Source organism: Rhinatrema bivittatum, chromosome 3 (assembly GCF_901001135.1).
Source record: "Rhinatrema bivittatum chromosome 3, aRhiBiv1.1, whole genome shotgun sequence".
NCBI lineage: Eukaryota > Metazoa > Chordata > Amphibia > Gymnophiona > Rhinatrematidae > Rhinatrema > Rhinatrema bivittatum.
In genome coordinates, this window is record NC_042617.1 from 575,919,479 (window position 1) to 575,944,520 (window position 25,042).

Sequence of the window (25,042 nt, forward strand, 5' to 3'; positions counted from 1 at the left end):
GCCTCCATCTTACATCTACATATTTTGGTGTTTTCTTATTGTCTTCAGTAATACATCTGCCAGTGACAACACGTTGTTTCAGTGTGGTGTTATTCTTTCCAGCAGCTCTCCTTATTGGAGATATCATAGTTTCATGTTGATCAACTATAGGTTTCTGTACTAACGTTATTAATGCTTTCAGTACATGGTCAGTAGTTAGCACCTGCATTAATGCTCATGAATATGTGTTTAATCCAGATATTAACAATAATGTCCATTAGTTCATTGGCCCCAATTGCTAAATTGAGGGAGATAAACTGAGAATCCCCAAGTAAATGCATTGGTATTAGTCATGATACAGCAAAATCCTGGAAGAATTAGCCTGAAAGATCTTGCCAGACACTATGACCAGAAGTGCTTTACGAAACCATGCATAAAAAAATGCATACACAATGGGATTCAAAGTGGAGTTTAAATAGCCAAACCAAACCAAAGCATCTACTATCACAGGTAAAACTGAGTATCCTAATAAGGGATCTGTTATGTTACATAAGAAAAATGGAAACCAGCAAGTGAGAAATACTCCCATCACTGTCCCTAAGGTTTTTGCAGCTTTTCTTTCTCGTCTTTGTGAAACACGGCTGAGTTTTGTTCTTTCCATCTGATTATCATGTAAGGAGTTAGCCTGCTTTTTGGCTACAGCAAATATTTTCCCATATATGCATAACATAATCAGACCAGGAATATAGAAAGAAATTGCTGAAGAAACTAAGGCAGAAGCTTTGTTAAGAAAGAGAATACATTCCCCTTGGCAGTCAATATATTTGTTATAAAAGTCTTCTTCTCCTTTTAAATTTAGTTCAAGAAAGATCATCCCAAATGCAGTTGCTGCTGAGGTCACCCAGCTCATAAAAATCAAGTATGCAACAACCCTTTCGTTTATTCTTAAGTTGTATTTCAAAGGGTCACAGACAGCATAAAGCCGATCAATGGAAATGCATGAGAGGTGTAAGATGGAGGCTGTGCTCAGCATCACATCAATGCTACTGTGGATTTTGCAGAACAATTTCCCAAAATACCAACAGGTCTCTATAGACCTGACCATACTGTATGGCATAACAGTAATGCTCAGTAGAAGGTCCACTGTGGCCAAAGACAGAATCAGGTAGTTGGTTGGCGTGTGAAGTTGTTTGAAATGTGCAATGGAGATGATGATAAGAAGATTTCCACACAGAGTGATCAGAATTACAGCCGTCATCGGAAGGTACAACAGAACCTTTAACCTGTTGGATCTAATGGTCTTGGGACAGGAGTCATTTAGTGATTCATAACAAAATAATTCAGCTTCCCGATACTGAGGTAGACTTGTGTTCATCATTTACAGAAGAATTAAGTTTCAGCTTTCAGGTAGGCATGTAAAAAGAGACAAAACATAGGAGAAGTTAAGTATTATTAGTATCCATTGTAAACATCAGGCTAACTATGTTCTCATATTGGAATGTCCTTGTGGTTAGAGCAATGAGCTCTAAAACAGGACTCAGATTCCACTTCTCCTACTGAAAATTCCCGTGACCTTGCACAAGTCAGTTTTTCTCCCGTTGCCTTGGATGCCCACTTGGACTGCAAGCTTCCAGGGGCAGAGACTTAACGTATCTGAAAATATGCTGTCAACTGCCTTGATCTAAAATTGGAAAAGCATTCTAGGAATACAAAAATTATTATTATTATTACAAATTCAAAAAATGTTTATTACAACTAAACCAAAATTCCAGTTTTGCTTTCCTGAACTATTGAAGAACACCAAAAGAGTTTGCTGACATTTCAAAAGCATTTGTCAGAAAAAATGCTTTCTACTTGAAGAAAAAAATGACTTTGTTAATTAAGGATTCATGAAAAGTTAATGCAGATATAGAGATAACATTTCTTAAGCAGACCACATTGCTACAATTGTAGGTGATTGACAATACTTGTGAAATCTACTGCTGTGTTCATTGTATTCTTCTTTGTAGCTGCTTTGTCAAATATTCAAATGTAGGATCTCAGCTATGAGTTGAAGATGGTATTTCTTTTGACCATTTGGCTGACATAGAAAACCTGTTCACTATGGGGGTTCACACCCTGCTCCTGACTCCTTGGGGTGGGAATGATGATGTTATGAATATTGCTTACTTAAATGCATATTTTCTTATTTTTAAAGTTTATGCATATATTCTAGTGGCAAAACAATGAGAATCAAATAGCATAATTGTGTCCATGTAGATTTCGCAAGTACATAAATCTGTCTTGAAAACTGCAGTATCTTATATACGATGATAAAAAATTTTCCCCCATAGTGTGCATGCAACTTAAATAAAGGGACAGTGAATCACAGTATCCTGTGTAAGCCTGTGTATCTTAGGAAAATAATTGGAGTGTCATGTGCTTGAAAGTTGGATCCTCTAGCTCATTCACCCAACTTAACTGCCTAATCCAATGAGACCGATTATTATAAACAGTTTCATGTCCACAAAAATATCCAAGTATTTAGTTTTGCAATAAGTTCATCGATGAATTTTAAAAATATAAACAAATATTTATTTGCTATGCACAAATTGAATTTTTCAAATTCTTCATAGTGTTACAAATAAATATTTCATGAAAACAATTGCTGTTCTGATCTCAGCCTCTCTCCCCATGTTGGTTTGCAAAATGCATCTCATCTTAGAAGCCTGTAGCATAGCGAATTCTGTCCAGAACCTTCGCGTTACAGTAATGAGCTCTATTAGTGCCAAAATGCAGGATGAACATTGAAAAGGCAGAACTGGACTCCTCCTTCCTTCTGCATTTCTGCTTCTCGTTATGAATTTTCTGTGCTTGAACTTTCAGTTATGAACTTTCTGTGCAATAAAAGATATCATGGAAGTGATACTGCTATTATCATATGAACCATAATGCATGAAATATATCTTACTAGAAATGTATTGCCAACAAGCACTGCATAAAGCATCCGCAGCCGTACCTTCCTGAAATAAACTGCTGGAAGTTAAAAGACAGAACTTTATGGAGAGCAAATTTCAGCTTCCCTACAAGCTCATTTTCAAAAAGAAACTACCCAGGGAGTTTTCCCTTTGAACTTTAGTGCGCACCAGCAACGTGGGTATTTTAGTACCCAAATACTTTCTACCTGAAATCCCCAAGTTTCTTTTAAGAAACCCATCCCATCCCCTCCCTTGGCCTCACCCCATTTAGCAAAAGGCATTCTGAACCTCAGTGGGCATGCTAACAATTTAATGCCTTGTCCAGGCTAGGTAATGAAACATAAACACAGAAACAAAGAAATGACAGCAGAAGAAGATCAAATGGCCCATCCAGTCTGCCCAGCAAGCTTTCATGCTTTCTCTCTCTCTCTCTCTCTCTCTCTCTCTCTCATTCTTATCTGTTATTGAATTCTTAGTGTTAACAAGAGATTGGCCAATAGCGCGTAATAAGAACATATCATGTTATTTACCCTGCAGATGAGAGAGCCTCATTTGCTTATGATGTTCTTTCATTTACATACACAAGGATGAAAATTATAATGCACTGACACTAATGCCTCTTCTGATACTTTTAATGTGCACATTAACAGGTGAATCTTAAAATGATGGAGAGTGCCAAAATTGGGAGATATGCGATTATTTCGGGCGGTTGTGTGCCGAGCGGATTTTAAAAGCTGCCCGAGTAAGCGCGTATCCCCCACTGTGCGCACAAATGAAAAGTTCAAAAAATGGTCTGGCCATGGTCCTGGTCAGGAAGTAAAAAAGAAATTGATGCCTGACGTCTGTCAATTAAAATTTATTTCAAAGGAGACAAAAACACACTTTAAAAAGCCCCTCTTGGAATTCGCTTGTGTCTGCAATACTCGAGGAGTGTGGAGGCATATAAACTGCTTCTGACCAGACTTTTGCTTTGACTTATTGTGTCCTTCCATTTGTTTAAAAAGTTTTCAAATACATCGTCATGGGCATGGGCAGGGCATGGGCGTTCAAGGATTTCAACTTCAACTTAGCTCATAAATACTTGCGCCGAATTTTACTTCTACTATGGAGAACGTGTAAGTAATAAAATAAAGATAAATAGATAGATTGGCGGAGTTTTAAGGTTTGGTGCTAGCAGGGGAGAAGGGAGGTTATTAAACAAGGGGGGAAGGGGTTTGGAAGTCCTATCCCTTACCTGGGCGAACTAGAAACGAATTGGGAAAACTGGTAATGGCGTTAGCTTGCATGTCTATTAAAATCCCCCACCTAGGCAGTAGAAGCAGCATTTGCATGCATAGGGCACTTTCACTAAAAATTGCGCACACATGTGTGCACATTCAAGCTATTTTATGATGTGCACAAATACGCATGTATGTTATAAAATGGCAGTGTCCCTGGGTGCGGGCTGACGAATACAAACACATGTGCACCCACTAGCCTGTGTAAAAGTTATCATCCCTGGCTTTATTGCATAGCATGCTAATTTTTGTGTGAAAACAATCTGTTAATATGCACATTAAACCTTCTAAGAAAACATTCATCTAAGATCATTGGACAAAAACCTTCTAGATATCCCATCACCATGACAGGCCCGTCTTGACATCACCAGAAAAAGAGCATTCTCAGTCATTGGACCAATCTTATGGAACGCACTACCAGCCTCTTTAAGATCCATATCCAATTCTAAACATTTCAAAAAATCCTTAAAAACACACCTATTTCAATCTGCATTCCATATAATCACACCCTAAATAACATAACCTTTTTTCTCTCATGTATGCAAATAAAATGGCACAACATTATTATATATTGATTTATCTTATGTAAACTAATTATTGTTTTAGATACTTTTATTTTTTATTGAGTATTTTTGTAATTTTATGCTTTTTATAATTTTTATAATCTTACGTTTTTTGTTTTTTTTTAAGTTTAACCTTTACTTATGTTTGTTTTTTTATTTAGTTATGTAAACCATTTTGATTAAACACTGTTTGTAAAGACGGTATTCATCTTAAATTAGTAAAAATTACATTTGATTTATAATTCTAAGAAATAGATTTTACAAATGCAAAAAACTAAGGAAAGTCCAGGATCAAATACATGTTCATTAATCTTTCTCTCCAATACATTTCTGTACCTTTATTTAGGGGAAAAGTAATTTGCAGTACTCAATAAAATGTTAGATGTCATCAGATAAGGGATACTTGGCTCACCCAGTCTGCCCCTTATATCTGTCCCAAGCTTGCTCAAATTCTGCCACTGCTTTGGCTCCTACCACCTTCACTAAAAGTGTCTATTCCGGTTTTTATCCCTCATTGATCAGTGTTTAGTAATCAAAACATATCTGATGATCTTGGTTATACAAATAAAATGTATTATTTAGACTGCAAAATATATAGAAATGAAACTGATTATTTATTTGAAAATTTTCCCACCTATGTAAAATCCAAGAATATATTAATAAACTCAACACAAAAAAGTAATTTCCCATTACTGAACAACCACATAACATATCCAGCATATTACCCATTGTTGATCTTCAACCTATATCTCTTAAATGTTAGGTCTTAAAAAAAATCTTATCTGTACAAAGCTTAGCTCAGAACCAGATCACCAGCTCTACCCATTATTTATAACTAATTATTGTATAAATAATAAAATCTTTTATCTCTTAAACATAATATGTTCAGTTGTCAAATGAAATATCATTGTGTAAAGTCTTCCTTTGATTTTCCATTTGAAATCAAATTTAAATTACTTTAAAACTAAAAACAAATACATTGTCCACTGTTAAGTTAAAATGTATTTAAACTGGTTTGAAATTGTTTTCAAATGCATTTGTGGAAAATGTAAAATTGTGGATTGTGCTGGTTATTAGTAGTTGAAGAACTTTTGTTAACTTCTGGATCCTATATAAAGAGACTGTCTAGTTTAAAATATTTTTAAATTATTAAAACAAATGTCAATTCAAAATAACCCCAATAAAAGATTTGGGAACAGGTGTGTGTGTGTGTGTGTGTGTGTGTGTGTGTGTGTGTGAGAGAGAGAGAAAGAACTTGATTGCACTTACCAGTCTGCTCGCTGAAACTTGCTTTGGATTGCTGCTCTTCAGAGGGGTTTATATATTGTACCTGGCTTTACTGTAACCTGTCAAGGGAATCCTATAAACATAGCTCTTAATGTTTCTTACACACAATTAATATTTCCTTGAGAGACATACAGTAGGTGAGCAGCCCACACTGGCTTTAGGATCTCTCAATTACTATTCATTTGAAAAAACTGCAGGAGAGTAATATTGTGTGCCCTATTATTCAGCCATTGATTTACTGAAGGGGCACCAGGTAACTGACACCAGACTGCAGAGAAAAACCCCAGCAACTTCATTTACCTGTGAAAACAGGCTATGGTCAATAACATCATTTGTCAAATATCAGCAATGAGATTTCCTGAAGGTAGACTGATAAATATAAACAGAATCAGCTTTCTCACAGAAAGGTTTCTGTTCCATAATTTTCATACTGGAACATTATCATGCAAATGAACTAAATAACAGTCCATGTATGTTAGCTCCTTCCAAGGGGAGTGAGCTGTGATTGTGAAATCTTTGGGAAAATAGTTAATAGCATATATCCTTGCAATATGTTACTTTGTTCTTTTTTGTAAAATGTCGTATTCTTCAGATATTTGTTTTAAAAAGAGAGGAAGGGGATCCCAGTTTGCTTCTTTACCCTGTGAAATTTATTAAAGAAACATTAAGGATTCTTGCCAGACAAAAACATGCATGCAACCTCAAAATTTCATGAAAACTTCAAAAAACATATTGTTATGACTCTATGACCTGTATTCATGTGTTACAGTTGCTGCAGGGGTGTGTGTGTGGGGGGGTGGGGGGTATGGTAGTGTAGGTACTGTGGGGTGACTAGTATGGGAGTTGGTGTGTGTGTGTGTGTGTGTGTGTGTGTGTGTGTGTGTGTGTGTGTCTTGCAGTTGCTCTATGAAGGTGGAAGAAGGGGGATGTATGTGGCTTGTTGGGGTATGTTTGTGTGTGTGTGGCTAGTATGCTGGCAGGATGTGTGTGTGTTTGGCTGGGGTGGGGGGTATGGTAGGGTATGTACTGTGGGGTGACTAGTATGGCAGTTGAGGTATGTGCAGTAGGTTATGGGAGGATGGGTGCAGGGTATTTTCTTGTTGTGCGGTTCAGTGTTAGGGGGTGGGTGATTATACTTTTACCCCTTGCACTCTTCAATTCATTCTCTCTCTCTTACCCCCTTTCTTTCCATATTGCACTAATTCTCCTATCCTAGCCCAAACCTCAGACCCAGCAAGACGTTCTCTTTGACAGACTCACCACCTTTGCTCTCTGCCAGCTCCAGTGCTTGTCTTCTCTTTTGTCTCCCTGTCTGTGAGTCTCACCTGTGACATCAGTGTCACAGACGGATGGACAGATAAAAGTAAAATCATAGCCACATTTTTTAATTCATAAAATATGATAAAAATGTACGAGTCAATGTTTTCATGTAAAGCCTTATTACTCATGGCCTACAGTAAAATGTTAGTCTTTCTGATATTATGCCAAAGGACCATTTCAAATACTAACACAGGAATCCATTTTCACCTGCTGTCTGGTCAGCAAAGTTAGCCAGATGAATATATCCGGCTAACTTTGCTGGGATATTCAGCAATACAATGGCATGGTAAATGCATCACTGCAGAGATAACCTGCAACGTTTCTAATTCCTTATGTTATCTCACCTCTTCCACTCCTCCCCCTCAAAAAAAACAACGCAGTGCAGTTTTTTAAACAAGTTGATTTACATTTTATTTTATTTATTTATTGTTTTTATATACTGACATTCGATCGAGATATCACATCGGTTTACATGTAACTAAAACAAATAAGGCTTGACTTGCTTATTTTACATTATAACATGGTTAACTGTTTGTAACATGGTAACAGGAGGGATGGAACAAGAGATTAAGCATGGTATTTGAGGAGAATGAACAATAGGTAATATAATAATAACATGATAATATATGCAAATCAACTCGTTATTATAGAAATCAAATAATGAAACTGAAGTAAAGTGGGCAGGCTGTGCTATTTGATGGAAAGTTAACTAAATTTCAAGACGTGTAGATAACTTCTCCAGAAGCATTGGGATGCTAACTCGTATCCCAATAATCCTAGAGTCTTTCCTTAAAGGTATGGAGCAGCTCCCAAACTCACTCCTGGTTGTAGTGCTCAAATCCAGGAGGGACTAATGTGAACCCCTCTGTCACTCCCCTGCTGCCCCAGAAGATGGCAAAGACTGAAAAAAATTAATCATTATTGGCACTGGTGCTGCCCCCTAGTGCCAAACCCCACCCCCTTTGTATCAAAATAGTTATTCTCTACAACTCCAAATCTCCTTCCATCTCTCCACCCAGTTCCCCTGTTCTATACCTCTGGAGGTTCAGTGGTGCCTTGAGCTCCCCCTTGGGCTCTAGGTTTGGTCATACCATTTCCAAAATGTTGCATGCCAACTTCAAATGAACATTAGCTCCACCCCTTGGGGCAGAAAACAATCTACAGACTAGGGATGTGAATCGTTTTAGGACGATTAAAATTATCGTCCGATAATTTTAATATCGTCTTAAACCGTTATGGAACACAATACAATAGAGATTCTAACGATTTATCGTTATAAATCGTTAGAATCGTGAGCCGGCACACTAAAACCCCCTAAAACCCACCCCCGACCCTAACTAATCAAGCTAGATATTTCACTTGGATGCAGCTCCATCACTGCTCTCTACATTAAAGGTGGGGGTGGAAGGGAAATAGAACCAAGAGCTAAGAGAAACAGATAAGTATGAGAGAGAAAATTTGCGGGGCAGACTAGATGGGCCATTTGGTCTCCTTCTGCCGTCATTTCTATGTTTCTATGTTTCTATGTTTAAATTAAATCCCCCACCCTCCCGAACCCCCCCCCCAAATGAGTTAAATAACCTGCGGGTCCAGCAGCGGTCCGGAACGGCAGCGGTCCGGAACGGGCTCCTGCTCCTGAATCTTGTTGTCTTCAGCCGGCGCCATTTTCCAAAATGGCGCCGAAAAATGGCGGCGGCCATAGACGAACACGATTGGACGGCAGGAGGTCCTTCCGGACCCCCGCTGGACTTTTGGCAAGTCTCGTGGGGGTCAGGAGGCCCCCCACAAGCTGGCCAAAAGTTCCTGGAGGTCCAGCGGGGGTCAGGGAGCGATTTCCCGCCGCGAATCGTTTTCGTACGGAAAATGGCGCCGGCAGGAGATCGACTGCAGGAGGTCGTTCAGCGAGGGTTCCGGCGCCTCGCTGAACGACCTCCTGCAGTCGATCTCCTGCCGGCGCCATTTTCCGTACGAAAACGATTCGCGGCGGGAAATCGCTCCCTGACCCCCGCTGGACCTCCAGGAACTTTTGGCCAGCTTGGGGGGGGCCTCCTGACCCCCACAAGACTTGCCAAAAGTCCAGCGGGGGTCCGGAAGGACCTCCTGCCGTCCAATCGTGTTCGTCTATGGCCGCCGCCATTTTTCGGCGCCATTTTGGAAAATGGCGCCGGCCGAAGACAACAAGATTCAGTAGCAGGAGCCCGTTCCGGACCGCTGCCGTTCCGGACCGCCGCTGGACCCGCAGGTTATTTAAGTCATTTGGGGGGGGGGTTCGGGAGGGTGGGGGATTTAATTTAAAGGGTCGGGGGTGGGTTTTAGGGGGTTTTAATGTGCCGGTTTTGCGATTTTACGTTTTTTCGATTTTTTACGATTTTTCACGATATTTTACCCCCCCAAACGGCAACAATGCGATTCCCTCCCCCTCCCAGCCGAAATCGATCGTTAAGACGATCGAGGACACGATTCACATCTCTAGTACATAAGAGCTGCCATACTTGTCCTAGCAGAAAAACTGCTATCTCATGGTCTGATTGGGCAAGTTCCTATCTGACCTGCAGTATGTACTCTAGAGATACCAATTGATGAGTCCTGACACAAGGAATATGTCTAGCCCCCAGAATGCACAGGGCTGGCTGAAGATATAACAGAGTTGATACAGAATGAATGGACTTGCAGCCTGATGTGGTAAAGTTCTACACTAATCAGAATGCACCGAATCATGCCACAAAATCTGTCTCAATACCAATATAAAAGATCCAGGTATTGGCTGAGAATTACTAAATATCAACAACACAAAAGATCCAGCTCAATGAAAAGGAGTGTTTGTGGAAGCTCTGGGAATATCTCATATAGGGCCACTGAGGGCTATAAACTAGTGCATACAGCTCTAGAAGGTGCTAGAGCTTTTTAATCATTGGAATCCCAGAGTTGATGATTCTTTGAAAATCAATCATATAAGTGTTACCAGTTCTGTAGAATTCAATACTGAAGCTGCCGGTGTGTTATAGCATAGAACTTCTTATGCATACTGCATGTTGTCCGACATTGCAATGTTTCGGTAGTCCTTCTTCAGGGAAGCCGAATGGTTAGATGCCGGCAGGCGCAACTGGTAAGCAACTTGTTGTTGTAAAGCGGTCAATTCGCCAATGAGATGAGACCTTTAAATATGGTGTGCAGTGTGATCCTACTGCATACACCGGGTCCGTCATTGACGGACAACATGCAGTATGCATAAGAAGTTCTATGCTACAACACACCGGAAGCTTCAGTATTGAATTCTACAGAACTGGTAACACTTATATGATAGCTTTTCGAAGAATCATCAACTCTGGGATTCCAATGATTAAAAAGCTCTAGTGCCTTCTAGAGCTGTATGCACTAGTTTATAGCCCTCAGTGGCCCTATATGAGGTATTCCCAGAGCTTCCACAAACACAAAATCTGTCTCAGCAACTCACCTGGTTAACTGGACCTAAGTTCCTCACTAAGAGCAATGATGGATTCCTAACTGAATGAGACTGCTTCAAGCTTCAAGCTTGTGAATTTGGGACCGGATACAGAAATCTGCCCATAGACACTGGACAGTACAACAGATGCATGTCACAGCTGGCATTTTTACACAAGACTTCACATGGTTGATTAACTCTCACATTAGAGAATATATTCCTACTTTATGTACAGCAAGAAGCTTATGCTAAAGAAATCAAAACAGCAAAGCAAGGAACAGTGAAGACATTCATCAAACTGTTCACTGAGACAGTGCTCCTTATGTTTCATGAAAATACTTGAACATGATGGACTATTTCATGTTTTTGACAGTTCACTGATTGCTAGCAGCTCCTCCTGAAACCTGCATCAAGCTCTGCAGAAGCATTGCTTTTCACCATTCATATTCTTCAGCTTCTATCTCAGTTCCAGTGGTTTCCTTTGGACTATTGAACTTCCAGACATAATTTATCACATCTGTTACAGTCTCTCCTATCTGTACAGCTACTCTTAATGCCTTCTCATTCTGTGAGTGCTGAACTGTTCATCATTTTAATAAAAGGTGTTTGCTTTTCAAGGACTAGGTTTTCTCTGGTATTTGAAGCTGGGAATAAGGTTTAACTGACTTTCTAGGCACTCAAGCTAAGAGGTTGGAGAGCTAAGGGCAGTACAGCCTCTTTATAAACATAAAAGTACATTACAGAGCATACTATACATTAATCAATTTCAGTTTATTTTCTAAACGTTGGATGCCCATTACATTTGGCATTATACTGTACTGCATAGCTGGAGTGTGTGCCAAAATTCTGCTATCTGTTAATGCTTACTCCAAGAACTGCTACTGACAGATAGTCTGGTGTTTCCAAACCCAGTCCTGGAATATCAACAAAACATCTATTTCAGGTTATCCACATTCAATATACATGAGACATATTTGCATATGCCAGTGTACATAAATATATCAAGTGCATATTTATTTTGGATATCCCAAAATCTAGAAAGATGAGTATTTAGAACCAAGTTGGGAAATACTGAAATAACGCTAGCCACCCTACATTGGCTTCTCATTGAACAAAGAATACAGTTCAAAGCACTGTGCCTAATACACAAACTCATCCACGACGATAAAGCAGAACGGCTGAACACAGCACTTAGAGTACATGTCCCACACAGAAATCTAAGGTCAGCAAACAGAGCACTCCTTCCCATTCCCTCTGTGAAAACCGCAAGACTGACCCAAGTAAGGGACCGAGCTATTACCCCTTACTGTATAAGGGGTAATCACATGAAAAAGATAAAAAATGGAAGTAATTCCCAAGGCTTGCTAAAATGGGCGGTCCGGGGGCGTGTATGCGATCTGGGGCGGTCCGGGGGCATGGCCGAGTGCCCCGACACAGCGGCCTGTGTCGGGGCCTGGCCTTGCCGGCACACGCAAGTTACGCCTGCCGCTGGTAAGGGACCAAGCTATTACCCCTTACTGTACGCTCAGTGCGCTCAGCCTGAACGCACTTTACTGCATCGTCCCATATATGAGAAAAATTCATGATCAGTCCCAAAATAACCAGATTTATGATTATTTTTTTAATTCTTTCACTATAGGTGCATGCAATATAAAATATTTGGGCACTGAAAGCAAATAAATTGGTTTACCTTGACATCACCAATAGAAAAATTTGGGGCAGATTTTAAAAAATACGCGTGCGCATACTTTTGTTCGCGCAACTGGCACGAACAAAAGTACACTGGATTTTAAAAGATACGCGCGTAGCCACACGTATCTTTTAAAATCCGGGATCGGCGCGCGCAAGGCTGCGCAAAATCGGCAGGCTACGCGCGCCGAGCCGCGCAGCCTGCCTCCGCTCCCTCCGAGGCCACTCCAAAATCGGAGCAGCCTCAGAGGGAACTTTTTTTTTTGTCTCCCCCACCTATCCCTCCCTTCCCCTATCTAACCCACCCCCCGGCCCTACCTAAATCCCCCCCTACCTTGTTCGATGGAGCTACGCCTGCCGCTGGCAGGTGTAACTTGCACGCGCTGGCTGGCCAGGCCCCGACACAGGCCGCTGTGTCGGGGCACTCGGCCATGCCCCCGGACCGCCCATTTTAGCAAGCCTTGGGAATTACGCACGTCCCGGGGCTTTGCGCGTGCCGGCGGCCTATGCAAATCTACCCCTATATTTATTAGGGATGTGCAATCGTTTTACCTGAATTAGGCAATGTCAACAAAATTGTATATAATCATGGGTCATATTTGTGAAGTTTATACTTCCATTTTTTATCTTTTTCATGTGATTAAAAATGATTCAGCTTAACATGGTATCCAAAGCTTCAGGTAAGTCGTAAAACCGTATAATAAATGCCCAGAATTTATCTTGGAACTTTGGATCTTATAAACATTTTTGTGCAGTTTTAACGCTTACCTGAAGCTTTGGATACTGTGTTAAGATAAGTTGAATAATTTTGAAAATTCATAAACAAGATAGAAAAAGGAAGTATAGAAATTCACAAATATGACCCATGATTATATACAATGCTGATGCAATTTTATTGCAGTGCAAAACCCTATGATGCCTATTATAATGGTTATTATAGCATGACGTTGTTAAGAGTACTTCAGATAAATTGTGAGGGATATATTGGTGATTGATTGTGAGCATTAACATGGCTACATTAAAGAGAGCAGGGTCATGTTAATGCTGCTATATTAAACAACTACTGTATGCAAAGTGCAAGGGATGGATAGCACATAGAACACCTTCCTCAAGGTAAAGATGAATCTTCTGAACCCCTCATCTCTTGTAGTTAAAGAAAGGTTTTCCAGGACCCTTGCCCCCTCCCTCTATACTCCTGAAGCTAATGCAGCCTGAAGCTTATGTTGGGGTTCTGGATCCCTCATTCATCACCCAAAATCAATACCAGGTCTCCGAGCTCCTCAACCCTCTTAGCCAAGTTTTTGAGCCTTTCACCATCATCCTACCTACTTCCAAAACATATTCACCTCTACAAGGTATCCGTGAAATCTCCATTGGCAAAAGGATCTGGTTTCCCTTCTGCCAGCAATGGTGCCAAATTCAAAATGGCACCACTAACTCTCTGACCTTAACAAAAGTACATTGAGGGCCAGATTTTAAAAGCTTTATGCACGTAGAGGGGTTTACATGCGCCAGGCCTTTTTTATAAAGGCCCGGCAATGTGAGTAAAGCCCCGGGACACGTCTAAGTCCCGGGGCTTTAAAAAAGGGGTGGTCCAGGGATGGGGTGGGGACGGGGCGGTCTGGAGTGAGTGGGGGCTGGGCCAGAGGCCTCCGGCACAGTGGCCAATTGCCGCTGTGTTGGAGGATCGCGTGCCGGCAGGCTGCCAGTGTGTACAACTTGCACCTTCCCAGAGGCAGGCGCAAAATGTAAGATAGAGGTCGGGGGGGTTAAAATAGGGCTAGGGGGTGTAAAGGTTAGGGGGAAGGGGTGGGAAGGTTAGATTGGGGGTAGGGAACAGGGGATGGCTGCGGGTGTCAGCACATGCAAGATGCACTAGTGTGGACCCCCTTGCGCGCGCCGACCCCCGATTTTATAACATGTGCGTGCCTGCGCGCACACATGAATGCCCTCACGTAGGCCTGAAGATTTACCCCATGTGAATCAGAGTACCAATAGCACCATTTTAAATTTGCACTATTACTGATAGAAGGAAAACCAACTCTCTATTGTCAGTGAAGATTTCACTTGTACCTTAGAGAGAGGAAGTGAGAGGGTAGAAGGAAGCCTGGAGGTCCAACATTAACCTGTGGAGGTGGGGTGGGGTTTGGGAGGGTGAGATACCTAGATTTGGGATAAGGAGTGGAGGATCTCAAACCCAAAGGGACCAATATTGACTTAAAAGGGGATGAGGCCTGACATTGATTTTGGGCAGGGTCTTTGGGGGAGAGAGGGCCTAACATTGACCTCTGAGGTGCAGCTGACTTCACAGCTTTACATGTATTGTGTTAAGACTCTTAGGCATTAATGCTGGACAGTACATCCGTTATTACCTAATGAGGTCATTTTGAATTTGAGTATAATTTGCATGCATGTTTTCATTACCTCTTGTAGCATATTAACATGCCCTTAATGCAGGATTAATGCTAAGGTCCATTAGTAACTAGGCCTCAAAGTGATTTATCAACAGTTTCACTAGAGCTTCTAGTGTACCGTTATTTAAGAAAATAATTAGGATTTTTTGATTTTGATTTAATCTGAAAAACCCAGGTACATGTCCCCAAATGCTAACATTAGTTTAAACTAGAAAAAAAAAACCACCCCCTTCCAGCTCTGGTAACCAAAAGAAAACTGCTGTGGGAACTGACTGTTTGCATTCGGCAACTGAATCGCACTGTCCACATAGCTCCATGGCCCCATCTGCTGCTCCTTCTTCTCTCTCTGATGTGGCTGCTGAGTGCTGCCTGAAGTTGAGCAGCAGCCTTGTTTTCACTTCAAAGTCTGAGCCAGCTGAGACAAGTGACAGGTCAGAAGCAGCGGGGAGACCAACTGAACACATGGCTTCCCTGCTCCTGCCCAGCAAGTGTAGAAATGATGATGATGATGATGATGCCTGTATGTATGGGACTCGCTCTCATCTGCAGGCTCCAGGGAGTCCAGACTGATCTTCTTGGCCCCTCACTGGCTGCCTCATCTGGAGTAAGTGTTATTAAGTGATATAAGGAGACAGGAGAGAGGCAGGGAAAGAAGAAAAGGTCTACATTCAAAAGCATTTTGCCGACTAATTCAGAAGTTAGTCAGCTAAATTAATATTTGAGCACATAGAAAAGTGTTAAATAAATAAAATAAATAAAATATCTGGCTAAATTCTAGCCAACGAATAGGTTCAGTGGCCAGAAGTTAGCCAGATAAAATAGAGGCAATCCAGAGGTGTCACTGGGAGGAGTTGAATTAGCTGCTTAAGTTAACCAACTAACTCCAATATTCAGCTAGGTAATAGGGTCATTCACCAAATTGTGTTAGAGCCAGATCCTCCCTCCCCCTGTCTCCGGCCCTGATAGGCAAGCCCCCTCTCCCCATGGCCCCCTGGCCCCCTGATAATGGCAGCCCCCCACTCTGGCAACAAGATCTCCCTCCCTGCCCCCCACTAGCCAAGTCTCACTCTCCCTGTCCCTTTGGCCCCACTGTTAATGGCAGCCCCTCTTCCCAACCCCCAGCCTGTCCGATAGCCAAGCGTTCCTCAATGAAGACGATACAGGCTGGTGGCAGCATCAGCAGAGGAGGAATGACCCATAGACCCTGACTGCCTGGTCTGCATATGTGTGTGAGAGAATGGGAGGCTGCCTGTGAATGGGAGTGTTTGGTGTGAATGGGAGACTGCCTGGTATGGCTGTGTGTGTGTGTGTGTGTGTGTGTGTGTGTGTAGTTTTTTGTGTGTGTGAATGGGAGGCTGCCTAGAATGGGTGAGTATGTGTATGTATGGGAGCCTGCATGGGATGGGTGAGTGTGTGTGTGTGTGTGTGTGTGTGAGTATGTGAATGGGAGGCTGCCTGGTATGGGTGTGTGTGTGTGTGTGTGTGACTGGGAGGCTGCCTGGTATGGGTATGTGTGTGTGTGTGTGTGTGTGTGTGTGTGTGTGTGTGTGAATGGGAGGCTGCCTAGGATGGGTGAGTATGTGTATGTATGGGAGTCTGCCTGAGATGGGTAAGTGTGTGTGTGTGTGTGTGTGTGTGTGTGTGTGTGAATGGGAGCCTGCCTGGTATGGGTATGTGTGTGTGTGAATGGGAGGCTGCCTGGTATGGGTGTGTATGGGTGTGTGTGTGTGTGTGTGTGTGTGTGTGTGTGTGTGAATGGGAGGCTGTCTGGTATGGGTATGTGTATGAGTGTGTGTGTGTGTGTGTGTGTGTGTGTGTGTGAATGGGAGGCTGCCTGGGATGGGTGTATATGTGTATGTATAGGAGCCTGCCTGGGATGGGTGAGTGTTAAACATAGCCAAATAATGAAAACAGCAGCTCTAGTTAGCAACTCAGCAGGGATACATTTTCAGGAGATTGGGTCCAGCCACGTAACTCCTGAAGCTAGGACTTTTTGAAACTTTACCCAATTATAATGTTTTCTGGCATAGCCAAAGTTACCTGATCATTAGCCAGTTTCTCGTGTTCACTGCACATTGAAGGATTGTGATAAATAGCTATAACAAGGTGATCTCATTCACAGTTCTTTTTTCTCATTCTCTTTTATGATTGAGTAATAGCAGAAAATAAGGCGTGTGTTAAAGGATATTATACCAATTAACCAAGTGCATTATGAAGAATTGGAACAAACTGTCACGCCTTCACCAACGCGAAAGTCAACAAAATCTTTCAAAACACACTTTAAAGTGTGCTATTGAAGTTATAAATTGTCTTATGTCAACAAAATCCATGAATTTTTCTTTTTAAGAGAAATAATCCTTTTTTTTTTCTACTCTTCAGTTGTCTGGGTCGAAATCTCAATGAGCCTGCAGAACATTCTGCTCATCATTTTTGTCAAGGCTGTGCCTCATGGGATGTGCACTGTTGATCGAAGGATTTCAATCAACAGCTATGTGGCACTAGTATCTGATAAATCACAATTCTTGGTTTCTGATTTGCCAATTAATTGTTCTTTTTACTATAAGGACCATTAGTCTTTACTGCAACATTACCTAAGGTCATTATCTGGAGTTTGGTTCTAAAAAAGAATGACCATGGGGAGGGCAATTTTCAAAGTAATTTCCATGAGTAAAACAATGCTTTATCTATTTAGAAAATTGCCCACCCTGAATGCGGGTAAACGTATGTGCTTAGATTCAACCTCCATGTCATTTTACCCACAATGAGAAGAGGCATTCCTGGAATGGGGTTTGGCATGGATAATTTGGATTTTTCAAAAGCATGCATTTGGTTTTTTTGTCAGCTGTAAATGTGTATGGGCAGATTTCTTGGGATCATTTTGCAAAGTGAAAAGTCACAGTGCTTCCACTTTGAAAGCTGGAGCAAAACCTGTAGGCAATAAGTACCAGTGGACTTTGCATCAATAGGGGTGGATGGAAAATCAGCCCTTCCTCTCCCCCCCCCCCCCATACAGTACATAAAATCATATGGGGAGGGACATGTTCAGTAAGCCGGTGAGCAGATAACTTATCCGGCTAAAGTTAGCCAGATAAGTTATCCCAGATATTCGGTGGGATAAATGACCCATTGAATATACTCACTTAACATTAGCTGACTACAAGAACCTAACCTGCTATGTCTGAATATAAGCGGTTAGGTTTTAGAGTTATCTGGCTTTGTGTTCAAATGAATATAGCCAATTAAGTGGGCACTGTGCATATTTTTATAAAGATGTGCTGGAAACCTGTGGCTCAATAACTCTCCTGCCCACGATATTTCATACCTGGGCCTGCTGGACAGAACAGCCCCACCTTCCCCCCCCCAGACCCCTACAAAAGGCTAAAACAAACGTTGTGGTGTACACAGGTTAGCCACCTATCGCCTTCTTCTCCATTTTTTAATTTCTTAATAAGGCTCCCTCCCACCCTCTCCCCCCCTCCACTGCCCACCCACATACTCTTAGGCACAGGACCCTCGCCTGGACCTCCTCCAGATCCTGAAAACCCCATCTGGGTGGTAGGTATTCTTTTACCCACTCCCAGTGTTTACAATGTGTCTGATAGCAGCAGCACTGAAAGTGTAAGCTGCCAGTGTAAGCATTGGTAGCTTAAACTTGCAGCACTGCTGCTGTCAGAGCTGCCAGAAGCACCAAGAGCGGGTAAAGTGAATACTTTGCTCCCAGCTGGAGTTTTCTGGATCTAGGTGATATCTGGGCAGGAGAGGTGTCGTACACCTAAGAAGTTGCGGGTGGGTACAGGTAAGGGGGTTGGAAGGGAGCCTTATTAAGAAATTGTTTAGTTAAGTTTATTAGAATTTGATTGATCACCTTTCTTGCATATAATGAAAGCAATTTACAATAAAGTAAAATTTGAAAAACATGTTACAATTTAAAAGCCAGTTAAATAAAAACAAGATAAAATAATATAATATAAAAATACAATATAAAGTGCATAAGATGGAACATCAAACATATGAGAACATACAGCAAGTCAAAGTTAAAAACATATAGAATATAAAATTTACAAATCACAGTTAAAACAAAATAAAGTAATCATAATAAGATAACAAGATATAAAACAACATAAGATACATCAAATAGAACAGAACATTAGATACACAATATAAATCAAGTAAAACAAGAAAAACAAGTTACACAAACAAACAATACAATAAAAAGGATCACTATAAAAATACTAGAATCATTAAAATAAATCATAAAAAAATCCAAGGAAGCAGGGCATTTGGGGGCCCACCTGTGTACTCTGTAACTTATATTGTAACCCTAGGAGTGCCCAGCTTAGCAAGGCAAGTTATGAAATTTTGGAAGGGATAGTTATTGGTCCACAGGTCTGCAACACATCTTATTTTTTATATTTAGTGTCACTTAATTGACTATATTCCTTTGAGTCTTAAGATATCTACCTACACAAGGCTGGATCCTTTAGGCCTGCTCTGGGGAAGGCCTAAAATTATCTGGTTAACTTAGCTGGAAAAAAATGAAAATTGGTTTATCTGGCTAAAATCTACCATAATAAGTGCCCCAATATTCAAAATACAGTGTTGTGACTGTCCAAATCCAGAAGTGGATCCTTAGGCCGACCGACTCGGAGAAACGGCCGGGAGGCAGAATCACACTGGGCGGATGGGCTTCACCTGGAATCCTGCGACCCCTCCAGAGGAGCTGTGGGAGCCCGGATCGCCAGGACTTAGGAGTCTTCACCCTAGAAGCCCGAGGTCCCCCCAGGAGGAGCCCGTAGGGACCCGGGCCGCTGGGACTTAGGCGAAAAAAAACAAGAACCCAGTCAGGAATACGAACCGGAGTCAGGACAGGAGGCAAGCAGGCTGAAGATGGAGTCACGGACCGGAGTGGGAACAGATAGCAATCAGACAGATGAAGAATCAAAATGACTAGCAGGAACTCAAGACCCAGATATCAGGCAGTAATCAGAACCAAGCAGGCAGGCAGGCAGAAATCTGATGACAGACAGCAAAGGTCAGAAACCAGACGACAAACGGCAACAAGCTATTCAGTCAAAGATTCTTGTTGCAAGGCAACGTACAGTTCCTGGAACTTGTTTTAAAACTCCTACCAGCCTCTGACGTCATCAGGGGGCGTGTCCCTCCTACCAGCCTCTGATGTCATCAGGGGGCGTGTCCTTGCATCGATCCTGCCGGCTAAAACAACGTTGATTCTTGCGGGTTTGAGAGGCCCGAGACCCGAGGGACTGCTGCGCTTTAGGAGCAGGTAAAAGCCCGGTCACTGAGGCAGTGACCGGGATCGCAACAGTACCCCCCCCTTTTACGCCCCCTCCGTAGAGGACCGGGTTTTCCAGGATTATCCAGATGGTATTGGACTAGCAGAGACTTGTCTAGGATATTCCGTGCCGGTTCCCAGGAGTCTTCTTCAGGACCACAACCCTCCCAGGCTAGTAAGTATTCCCATCGGCGATTACTGAAGCGCACATCCTTTATCTCTTGTACTTGATAAATAGGTTCTTCAGATGATGTGGCTGAAATTGCATCTTGAGTAAGTCGATGAAAACGAGAGTACATTACAGGTTTCAAGAGAGATACGTGAAACACATTATGGATGCGTAGGGTTGAAGGTAGACGAAGCCTGTAAGAAACCAGTCCTATCCGTTCGACCACGGGAAACGGACCACAAAACCTGGGAGCCAACTTGCGAGAACGACCTGGGAAGTGAAGGTTCTTGGTGCTTAACCATACCTTGGATCCCGGCAAAAATACAGGAGCTGGGCGACGATGACGATTTGTGGTTTTCTGTGCTCTCTGAGCGGTGAAAGAAAGTCGTTTTTGTAGTACTTCCCATAGTTGATGTAACCGCATAGCCACGGTCTGAGCCGCAGGAGACTGAATCTCTACAGGAACTGGAACTGGAGGTTTGAGATGACGTCCAAAGACAGATTGGAACGGAGACTGTCCTGTAATCGAATGTGTGTGATTATTGTAAGCGAATTCGGCCCAAGGCAACAGAGAAACCCAGTTATCTTTTCGCTCAGAAATGAAACTACGAAGAAATGTCTTGAGAGAGTGATTCATCCGTTCAGTCTGTCCATTGCTCTGTGGGTGGAATGCAGTGGATAAATTCAATTGTACTCCAAATTTCTTACAGAGTGCGCGCCAGTAGCGAGCTGTAAATTGTGGACCACGATCGGAGACAATACTCTGCGGGAGACCATGAGCCCGAAAAATATGCTGAATGAAGAGCCCCGCCATTTCAGGAGCCGAAGGAAGCTTGGGCAGAGGAACCAAATGCTCTCATTGAACTCGCCGGACGCATTGATCAACATCTGCAACAGAGGGCCAAGGAGGTACGTTCTCCACGACGCTTGAACCCTCTGGCGCCTGCCTTTTCGAGACCGCTTATGCCGAGTTCTCGATCTCCGGGGACGTCTGCTGAATCTTCCTCTGAGGAGCCTATGCAGATAGGAAGAACCGCTTTGTCAGAAGAGGAGAAACGACGTCGCCGGTCTCTGGGACTCTGCTTGTATTGTGGTGGGAAGGGTCACTTCCTGTCACAATGTAAGGAACGGGCGGGAAACGCTCACGCCTAGGGGATTTGGAGGAGTGTCTCCTGGGCTGTCTAAAAGCAACTCCTCAATTGACAGTTCCTATAACTTTAAAGTTTCCTGGGGGTTCCTTCAAAACACGGGCTCTTATTGACTCCGGAGCCGGAGGGAACTTCATCACTCAGACACTTGTTCAACAATTTCAATTAGCCACGCAACCCCGTGAGCCACCACTACGGGTTACTTCCATCCAAGGTACTCCCTTGCCTGGGAGTATTTCTGTTTCCACCACGCCGCTTATACTTCAAACCGGGCTGTTACATCAGGAAACAATCTCGTTCCTGGTCTTGGAGAGGTCAGTGTACCCGGTAGTCCTTGGCTTGCCTTGGTTGCGACTACATTCACCGGTGATTAGCTGGGAAGATCTTCAAATTACCCAGTGGAGTTCTCACTGTTTTCAGTCATGCATTACTACCACTGTGATTCCTCCTATTCCCTTGGCTCACGTTGGGGTTTTACTTCCAGCACCCTACGCAGACTTTGCTGACGTTTTTTCCAAAGAAAAGGCGGAGATTCTACCTCAACATCGTCCTTTTGACTGTGCCATAGACTTGCTTCCTGGGACAACCCCTCCACGGGGTAGAGTGTATCCGCTCTCTCTACCAGAAACTAGAGCTATGTCGGAGTATATCAAGGAGAACCTTGCCAAAGGGTTCATACGTCAGTCTAAGTCTCCTGCGGGGGCAGGATTCTTTTTTGTGTCTAAAAAAGATGGATCCCTGAGGCCATGCATTGATTACAGGGGTTTGAATACCATTACAAAGAAGAATCGATACCCATTGCCCTTAATCCCAGAACTATTAGACAAACTCCAAGGGGCACGAGTATTCACTAAACTGGACTTAAGGGGCGCTTACAACTTGGTCCGTATCCGTCCTGGAGATGAATGGAAGACCACATTTAATACCCGGGACGGGCATTATGAGTACCTAGTCATGCCATTTGGCTTATGCAACGCTCCAGCCGTTTTCCAACATCTCATGAATGAGATACTTAGAGAATTATTGTACTCTTGTGTCATTGTATATCTTGACGATGTTCTAATATTTTCACAGGACTTAGAGTCTCATCGACGCCAGGTACGACAAGTACTCCAGATCCTCCGGGATCATCATCTTTATGCGAAACTAGAAAAGTGTTTATTTGAACAGGACTCTGTGCCTTTCTTGGGATATGTTATTTCTGCTACGGGGTTCAACATGGATCCCGAAAAGGTGTCCGCTATCCAGAAGTGGCCACAACCTTTGGGGCTAAAGGCGTTACAACGCTTCCTAGGGTTCGCAAATTTTTACAGACATTTCATTCCTGGATATTCGCGCTTAGTCGCACCACTGACTGCTCTAACTAAAAAAGGGGCAGATACTCGACATTGGAATTCTGAAGCATGTGAAGCATTCCAAAACTTAAAGAAGGCGTTTCTGTTGGAAACCTGCTTACGTCATCCGGATCCACTGCGACCGTTTGTAGTGGAAGTCGACGCTTCAAGTGTGGCTGTGGGAGCGGTATTGTCTCAGTATTCTAGTTCCGGAAAATTGCTACCGTGCTCCTATTTTTCTAAAAAATTCACGCCTGCCGAAAGCAACTACGGTATAGGCGATAAGGAACTATTAGCCATCAAGTTGGCTTTCGAGGAGTGGCGACAATGGTTGGAGGGGGCCCAACATCAGGTCACTGTTTTTACTGATCATAAGAATCTCGAGTTTCTGTCACATGCTCAACGCCTTAATCCCAGGCAGGCTCGATGGTCACTTTTCTTTAGTCGGTTTGATTTTGTTCTGAAATATCGGCCTGCCTCAAGGAATGTTCGGGCTGATGCCTTATCCCGGAACTCCATTTTCGAGGAAAAAGATGATCCTCCTCAGTGCATCATCGATCCAGCTCGGATTCTACTCGCCAGCACTACTGTTTCCCCGCAAGGTCGAGTGGTGGTGTCCCGGCGTGACCGCAGGAAGGTGTTAGAGTGGGCCAAGGGAATAGGAGGAATCACAGTGGTAGTAATGCATGACTGAAAACAGTGAGAACTCCACTGGGTAATTTGAAGATCTTCCCAGCTAATCACCGGTGAATGTAGTCGCAACCAAGGCAAGCCAAGGACTACCGGGTACACTGACCTCTCCAAGACCAGGAACGAGATTGTTTCCTGATGTAACAGCCCGGTTTGAAGTATAAGCGGCGTGGTGGAAACAGAAATACTCCCAGGCAAGGGAGTACCTTGGATGGAAGTAACCCGTAGTGGTGGCTCACGGGGTCGTGTGGCTAATTGAAATTGTTGAACAAGTGTCTGAGTGATGAAGTTCCCTCCGGCTCCGGAGTCAATAAGAGCCCGTGTTTTGAAGGAACCCCCAGGAAACTTTAAAGTTATAGGAACTGTCAATTGAGGAGTTGCTTTTAGACAGCCCAGGAGACACTCCTCCAAATCCCCTAGGCGTGAGCGTTTCCCGCCCGTTCCTTACATTGTGACAGGAAGTGACCCTTCCCACCACAATACAAGCAGAGTCCCAGAGACCGGCGACGTCGTTTCTCCTCTTCTGACAAAGCGGTTCTTCCTATCTGCATAGGCTCCTCAGAGGAAGATTCAGCAGACGTCCCCGGAGATCGAGAACTCGGCATAAGCGGTCTCGAAAAGGCAGGCGCCAGAGGGTTCAAGCGTCGTGGAGAACGTACCTCCTTGGCCCTCTGTTGCAGACGTTGATCAATGCGTCCGGCGAGTTCAATGAGAGCGTTAAGTTCCTCGGGAATATCTCTGGCAGCCAGGACGTCCTTGATCCGACCCGCCAGACCTTCTAGGAAAATTCCCCGGAGGGCATCATCCCGCCAACCCACTTCCAGAGCCAGCGTGCGGAATTCCAAAGCATATTCGGCCAAGGTACGCGCTCCTTGCCTGAGTTGCAGTAACTCTGAAGTTGCCGAAGTCTGACGAGCTGGCTCATCAAAGGCTGCTCTGAGGTTCGTCACAAACAGATCCAAGTTAGCAAGGGTATCATCATTTTTCTCCCACATCGGTGACGCCCAGTTCAGAGCCTTACCATCCAGTAAGGAGAAAATGTAAGCTACTTTGACAGAGTCATTAGGAAATTGATTCGGGAGTAAGGCAAACCGCACAAAACATTGGTTTAGAAAACCACGACACGCCTTAGAATCCCCCGCATATCGAGAAGGAGCAGGAAGCTGGGTAGGTGTCTGAAGAGTGACGACCGGTGCGGTCACAGGAACGGGAGCCAAAGCTGGGGGCTCGGCATCCATGCGTGTTGCCATGCGTTCTACAGTAGCGACCAAAGAGTCCAGTACCTGCTGCTGTTGCACCAGTCGTTGGGCGAGCCCCGGAATGGCCTGGAGACCAGCGAGATCTGCCGGATCCATTGCCTTGCAAAACTGTTGTGACTGTCCAAATCCAGAAGTGGATCCTTAGGCTGACCGACTCGGAGAAACGGCCGGGAGGCAGAATCACACTGGGCGGATGGGCTTCACCAGGAATCCTGCGACCC

The 25,042-nt window shown here is 43.3% G+C and overlaps 1 protein-coding gene across 1 annotated transcript; it reads right to left on the minus strand.

The window, feature by feature from the left end:
- Nucleotides 1-325: 325 nt before the first annotated feature.
- LOC115088668 (trace amine-associated receptor 1-like) lies at nt 326-24,917 on the minus strand. The gene is made up of 3 exons (XM_029596927.1): nt 24,222-24,917; nt 8,191-8,233; nt 326-1,323 (listed from the first exon to the last, which is right to left on the minus strand). The coding sequence occupies exons 1-3, from the start codon at nt 24,915-24,917 to the stop codon at nt 326-328; spliced, it is 1,737 nt and encodes a 578-aa protein (XP_029452787.1).
- Nucleotides 24,918-25,042: the final 125 nt, after the last annotated feature.

Bases quoted from the DNA above. Each gene is read 5' to 3' on its own strand.
- LOC115088668 (XM_029596927.1), bottom strand. From the start codon at position 24,917: ATGGATCCGGCAGATCTCGCTGGTCTCCAGGCCATTCCGGGGCTCGCC. The intron at 8,234-24,221 runs GTACGTTCTCCA...GGTTCACATTAG, and splicing joins TGCAACAGAGGGCCAAGGAG to TCCCTCCTGGATTTGAGCAC. The intron at 1,324-8,190 runs GCTGCTCCATAC...AGTATCGGGAAG, and splicing joins AACCAGGAGTGAGTTTGGGA to CTGAATTATTTTGTTATGAA.